The 6,712-nt window shown below is 56.5% G+C and overlaps 1 protein-coding gene across 1 annotated transcript in view; it reads left to right on the forward strand.

Annotated features, from left to right (window-relative positions):
- Positions 1–4,218, forward strand: part of MEGF8 (multiple EGF like domains 8) — a 41,659-nt gene extending 37,441 nt beyond the window's left edge. Inside the window, exon 41 of the mRNA XM_042970139.1 lies at positions 684–4,218. Within this exon, the coding sequence (XP_042826073.1) occupies positions 684–1,952 (1,269 nt within the window). The 3' untranslated portion in view covers positions 1,953–4,218. The remainder of the gene's footprint in view (positions 1–683) is intronic.
- The last annotated feature ends 2,494 nt before the right edge of the window (positions 4,219–6,712 follow it).

Genomic DNA, 6,712 nt, shown 5'->3' on the forward strand with positions numbered 1-6,712 from the left:
GCAATGAGCAGTAAGGAGAAAGGAGGGCCAGTGTTTGGAGTGGGAATAGTAGATACGATGACCAAGGAAAGCCTTCCTGAGAAGGTGGCACTTGAGAAAAGACCTGATGGAAGTCAGGACAGGCAGATATGGGGATTGTGGGTGAGTAGAGAGTCAGCCAGGTAATAGATCACCCAGTGCAAAGGCCCTGAGGTAGGACGTACCTAACGTCCTACAGAAACAGCAAGGCTGGCACGTGAGGCAGGCCCAACCCCGTGCTGTGCCTGTGGCTTCGGCAGTCCCATGAGCGAGCTCTGTTTACTGCCTGTGTAAGGAGAAAGGATCTCAAATTCAGCGAGGTCAAGTCATTAGTCTGAGGCCACACAGGCAGTGAGGAGGTAGAGCCAGGTTCAGCAGAGCTCTTCATCGCTGTGCCTCAGAGTTCCAGAGGCCTCCACATCAGGGTGCTGTGGTCATGGGGTGACACCAGGGACAGCAGTAGTAGAGTGTAGGGTCCTGGTGGCCTCCACACTGTGTCAGGGAGGTGTGGGGGCAGGGGGAGCAGTCACAAGGAAGCTGCTGGGGACTGAGAGAGCCTGGGGCAGTGACTGCTCACCAGTTGGTACTGAACATCAGTACCGCATGGAGGGTGGCCAGGCACTGAGCCAGCCCTGACTGCCACCCCCCCCACCGCTTGCCCGCAGTGCGCCAAGTGCCGGGAGTCCTTCCACGGGAGCCCGCTGGGCGGCCAGCAGTGTTACCGCCTCATTTCCGTGGAGCAGGAGTGCTGCCTGGACCCCACGTCCCAGACCAACTGCTTCCATGAACCCAAGCGCCGGGCTCTGGGCCCTGGCCGCACTGTCCTCTTTGGCGTGCAGCCCAAGTTTACTAACGTGGACATCCGCCTGACGCTGGATGTGACCTTCGGTGCTGTGGACCTCTATGTCTCCACCTCCTACGACACCTTCGTGGTCCGTGTGGCCCCTGACACGGGCGTCCACACCGTGCATATCCAGCCACCTCCACCCCCACCGCCTCCCCCACCCCCTGCTGACGGCGGACCCCGGGGGGCCGGGGATCCAGGAGGACCCGGGGCCGGGAGCGGGCCAGGTGCCCCGGCGGAGCCCAGGGTGCGGGAGGTGTGGCCACGGGGACTGATCACCTACGTGACTGTGACAGAGCCGTCGGCCGTGCTCGTGGTTCGTGGTGTGCGGGACCGGCTGGTCATCACCTACCCGCACGAGCACCATGCCCTCAAGTCCAGCCGCTTTTACCTACTCCTGCTGGGCGTGGGGGACCCGAGCGGGCCCGGCGCCAATGGTTCGGCTGACTCGCAGGGCCTGCTCTTCTTCCGGCAGGACCAGGCCCACATCGACCTATTTGTCTTCTTCTCCGTCTTCTTCTCCTGCTTCTTTCTCTTCCTCTCACTCTGCGTGCTCCTCTGGAAGGCCAAGCAGGCCCTGGACCAGCGGCAGGAACAGCGCCGGCATCTGCAAGAGATGACCAAGATGGCCAGCCGCCCCTTTGCCAAGGTCACCGTCTGCTTCCCGCCTGACCCTGCCGCCCCGGCCCCTGCCTGGAAGCCGGCTGGGCTCCCACCACCCACCTTCCGCCGTTCGGAACCCTTCTTGGCACCCCTGCTGCTGACGGGGGCCGGGGGGCCCTGGGGACCTGTGGGAGGAGGCTGCTGCCCGCCCGCCGTCCCGGCCACCACTGCCGGCCTGCGAGCCGGGCCCATCACCCTTGAACCCACTGAAGATGGCATGGCCGGTGTGGCCACTCTGCTGCTCCAGCTGCCCGGAGGACCCCAAGCACCCAACGGCGCCTGCCTAGGGTCGGCCCTCGTCACGCTGCGGCACAGGCTGCACGAATACTGTGGGGGTGGTGGGGGTGCTGGGGGCAGTGGGCACGGGGCTGGCGCAGGCCGGAAGGGACTGTTGAGCCAGGACAATCTCACCAGCATGTCCCTCTGACCCACGGTGTGGTCCTCAGCCACAGCAACTGAGTACCCTGATAACGCCACCCTGGATTCAGGGCTCCTCCACTTGGCGGCCCCTGGACACTGTGTCCTCAGAGATCTCTGGCTCCCTTTCCCCGGGGCTCCCCAGACAGGGCATTTGACGTTCTGCATTCAACAATTATTTATTGAATACTTACTGTATGCCAGGCACTGTTGAAGTCACCGGGCAAAGCAGGAACTGAGACAGACGAGTTCCCTGATCTCGTGGGACTTAGGTTCCAGTGGAGGGAGACAATCAGTGTGCACCAGTGCCTGTGCACACACACGCGCGCGCGCGCACACACACATACACACACACACAGGCGAGGAAGGTCATTTCCGGGAGGGAGAAGTGCCATGAGGGATCAACAGGATGTGGCTGTGAGGGACTTCGAGGTAGAGTCTGTTGGGCATTCTGAGAAGCTAGGCCTAAAGCCTGAGAAGGAACTGGCCGTGGGGAAAGCTTCAGAAAGTGGGTCTCAGGCAGAGGGAGCTATAAGGACAAGGCCCTGAGGTGGGGACCCGCTTGCTTCATTGGAAGGATCAGAAAGGGCCAGCATGACCCAGACCGCGTGTGAAGAGATGAGTTGGGAGATAGCAATGGGATCACCCAGGGCTGTGTGGGTCCCAGATAGGGTGTTGAATTTTATTCTCGGGGAAAGCCAAGGGACAGTTTCATAAGGATCCGAGGTACGTATTCGAGAGGTCACTCAGCTGTGGTGTGGAGGATGGTTCAGAGGGGGCAAGAGAAGCGACCAGGGACAAGAGACGATGATTACGATGAGGGCAGTGGTGGGGGCGGGGGTCAGGGACAGGTGCAGGATGTGTGTGGGAGGAGGTAACGATGGCGTGGATGTTGGGATCAGGGAGGGGGGAGTCCAGGATGACTCCAACTTTGTGGCCTGAACTGTGGGCGGATACTGGGGTGGTTTATCATCATGGGCAGCCTGGGTCTTGTGGGGAAAACCAGGAGTCCAGTCTGAGACTCTTAAGATGCTGTCTTTAGGCATCTCTCCAGTCAGGTCCAGCCAGGGAAACAGACTGCTGTACTTTAGCGGAAGGAACTGAGCGCAGGGGATTGGCTGTGTTGTTGAGGGACGCAGACGATCAGAGGTGGGACAGTGAGGCAGTCCAGGGGCCAGCTGTCACCTGTAGGCTGGACAGACAAAGCCAAAGCTCAGATGGTGTAATTGATGCTAGGACCAGGGCCACCCGGCTCAGCAGGAATCCAAGGAGACAAAGCCTCAGATGCTGCCCCAGGGCGCTGGGCGTTGGAGATGGAAATGGTGGAGTCCTCTGCGCATCTCTCTTCCCAGACAGTGCTGCCTTGAAGACTTGTGGGTTCCCTCTAGGGGCCGCTCTCCCACTCAGCCACCACCTTGGACTTCTGAGCTCCTCTCCCCCTTAAGGACTTCGCACCCCCATCCTAGTCATCTTGAACTTGGGACTCCTTTTGCAAGACTCCATCCCCCAGCTGTACTTTGGGGCCTTAAGGAGCTGGGCCCCGTCTCCTCTCCTCTGCTGGGGGCCTTAGTCTAAGAGGCCATGTGTGCTGTCAGGGGCCGTCTGAAAGGGAGGAGTGGTTGAAGCAGCAAATAAAGAGTGTAGGGAAGGCGGGTGTCTGAGCACCGTCTGCCTGCAGGAGATGGGGTGTCTTGCTTCTCTGAACAGCATCCAAATGTGGATAAATCGAGTCAGTGCCCTTACCTTGGCCCCCCTCCGAGCTGTATAGCTTGGGCCTGGCTCCTCCCTGCCCCTCCTGAGCAGGGGTGAGATGGGACCACTATAGAAGCCCTCGTTCCCCAGAAGGGACAGACCTAGAGGAGCTGAGGGCACCGAGACCGTTGGCCCTTCCTCGGATCCCTGTTGCAGGAAGACCCCAGTTCGTCTCCGGAGGGAAAACATTGCCTTGGTCCCAGGCTTGGGTTTTATTCTGGCCTCTGACATAAGAGTGAGGCAGCACGGAGACCAAAATGCCCTAACGTAATGAGTTTGAGTTTTCTCTAATCCCAGAAGGCTCCAAGGCCCAAACCGGAAGCAGCACAGGAGGCTTCATCTTCCAGGCCCCCAGGGCAAGCAAGAGCAGTGGTGAAGAAGGTGCAAGTGTGCCCTCGGTCGGCCTCGAGCAGTGAGCAGCGAGCAGCAGCGTGGGAGTCTGGCCGAGAGTGGTAAACAACGTGTTTTCGTGTTTTCCTCTTCAGCCCGCCCGTGGGCACACGCCTGAGGCTTCATCTGATGTGAGCCCAAGACACGATAGTGAGGTGGACTTAGGGGGAGTGGGGCCGGGGGAGGTGGGTGGGGTTGGGTCTTCACTGTGGTCCATGAAAATCCTAGTATTTTCGGATTTATGGGCAGTTTAAGGGATTTTCAAGGATTATTCTGCCCACACATGAGTTTTGCCTTTGTGAGCCATTGGTAGTGCCTAACCTCCGAGACGTGACTGTGAACTTGTATTTACTGAGTACCGGCGCTAGACAGTTTGCTTGCCACGTTACAGCCCAGCAACCCTATGCGGTAGGTAGCCGTGTGATCCCCGTTTGCAGGGGGGAAAACAGAAGTTCATAGATGTCATTGAGCCATTGAATGAATTTGAACCCCGGCCATGTGACTCTCAAATCCACATGCCTGACCACCAGACCCTCTAGCCTCCTGAGGAGGGAACCCCCAGGAATAAGGGGGGGGGGGAGGAGGAGGAGACAAGGGAGAAAGCACAAGGGAGATCATGCGGGTTCTTAGCCCACCTAGCTGAGAGCTCTCCCAGCACAGAGCAGGCACTAGAGGCAGGTGTTCAAAATGGCGGGTTTCTGCTGGGGATAAGGCACAATTTCCCACCCGGGATGCTAACCAGAAGCAGGACATGCTGCCTAAGGGAGTTCAAGGCCAGGAGAGCGTTCACCCTGCATGACCAGGAAGGAGCTAAGACTCGTCTGCATTATGATCAGATCTTTGGTAAGGTCTCTTCCCCACCACCACCCTGTGACTGTGCCTTCCTGAGCAGTATTTGCACTGTGACTGGCCCCTTGCTCTGCTACACAGAACCAGCCTCTCCAACTCCTGTCCATACCTTGCAGATGCCCCTATACAAATGCCCCATAGCATGAGGCACGTGTTCCTCCTCCCTCCACGTTAGCTCCTCAGCTGGCACCTCGCCCTGGTATCCACGTACCTGAATGCAAGAGGTTCAGGGAGTGTGAGAGAAAGACTGGGCGTGGGAGGTCTGGATTCTAGTCTGTGTATGGCCATCAATGCCCTAGGGACTTCAGAAAAAGGGGAGAAATTTCACCAAGAGCCAACAACACTCCAGGTAGTGTGCTGGGTGCTTAGCCTGAGTCCTTTAGTCTTCCTGATACCGATGCTGGGAGGGACAGGTTTATTCCCCCATTTTGCAGATTTGGAAACTAAGTCCCTTGCCTGAGAACTCAGGGCAGATTAACAGGGGAGCCCAGATACTGATGCAAGCCTGTCTGACTCTCCATTGCCCCCCACCGTTACCTCTAAAATCATGTCCCTTTTCTGCATCAGTGTCTCCCACCTGTGATCATTCACTATCTCCACCCACAAGGGGCTCCATTCAGTTCTAGGTGCTAGGGACACAGCAGTGAACAGGGTCCCTGCCCTCATGGAACTGACAAACCAGCAGGGAGCCAGAAAATAAATATGTAAATGATGTGGTATATTGAAATATGACCAGAAAAACAAGGCGGTGAAGGAGAAGAGGGGTTGGTCCTTACTATGTGATATAAGGTAGAAGGGAAGGCCTTGCTCCTAAGATGACATGTGAACAGATGGGAAGGAATGAGCCATAGGGACATCTGAGGGAAGAGAATTCCAAGTTGAGGCAACAGCTAGTGCAAAGGTCCTGAGGTGGGAGCACGGCTAGCATTTTAGAGAACCAACCAAGAGACTCACGCGGGTAGGAGCGGGTGGGAATAAGGAGGAGACAAGGTCAAGGAAAAGCCGGAGGCAGATTGTGCAGGTCCTCGGGCCACGGTGAGGACTCTGGCTTTAGCTCTGTGCAGGAGGAGCCGTGAGAAGGTTCTGAACACAGGAGGCATGTGACCTAACTCAGGTGTTCGCAGACGGAGCCAGAGCTGAGCCCCTGGAAGGCTGGGGTTTGCTGTTTCCTGGGAGGAGGAGGTCGGGGGCAGGGAATCCGGAGTTAGGTTTTAACTTGTGGATGCCCATTAGATATTCCAAGCAAAGATGTCACTTGGTGGTTGGATACATGAATGGAAAGAGAAAGTAACAGCAAAGAATATAAGTGATATATTAATACCAGGATAGTATAATATTATTATACATAATGATACTATTAACAAGTTTATTAAGCTCACTCTGGTCTTTCCATCTGTTCCATCACTTGCTCTCACAGTAGCCACATGACATACTAGGGATTGTCCTTAGAGGAGGAAACAGGCTCAGAGAGGTTTATTAATTCACTAAGACAACACGGCTAGTAACCCGGCACGACACTAACACTAATAACATGGCAAGAGTCAAGATCGGATCCTAGGTCTGCCCAATTTTGAGACCAGATTTTCTAATCTGCTAGTTGCTTTCGTGTAAAGAGAACTAGATGATCTTTAAAGATTATTCAGCTCTAGAGAGCCCGAAACCGGACAGTTCTGTGCTTTGGAGACAAAGCCCCCCCACCCCCTGCTCTTCCCCCACCCCGGAACTCCCATATCTGTTATGTTAGAATTGTATATAGGCCAAGAATCCATACGTATTGAC

Source organism: Panthera tigris, chromosome E2 (assembly GCF_018350195.1).
Source record: "Panthera tigris isolate Pti1 chromosome E2, P.tigris_Pti1_mat1.1, whole genome shotgun sequence".
NCBI lineage: Eukaryota > Metazoa > Chordata > Mammalia > Carnivora > Felidae > Panthera > Panthera tigris.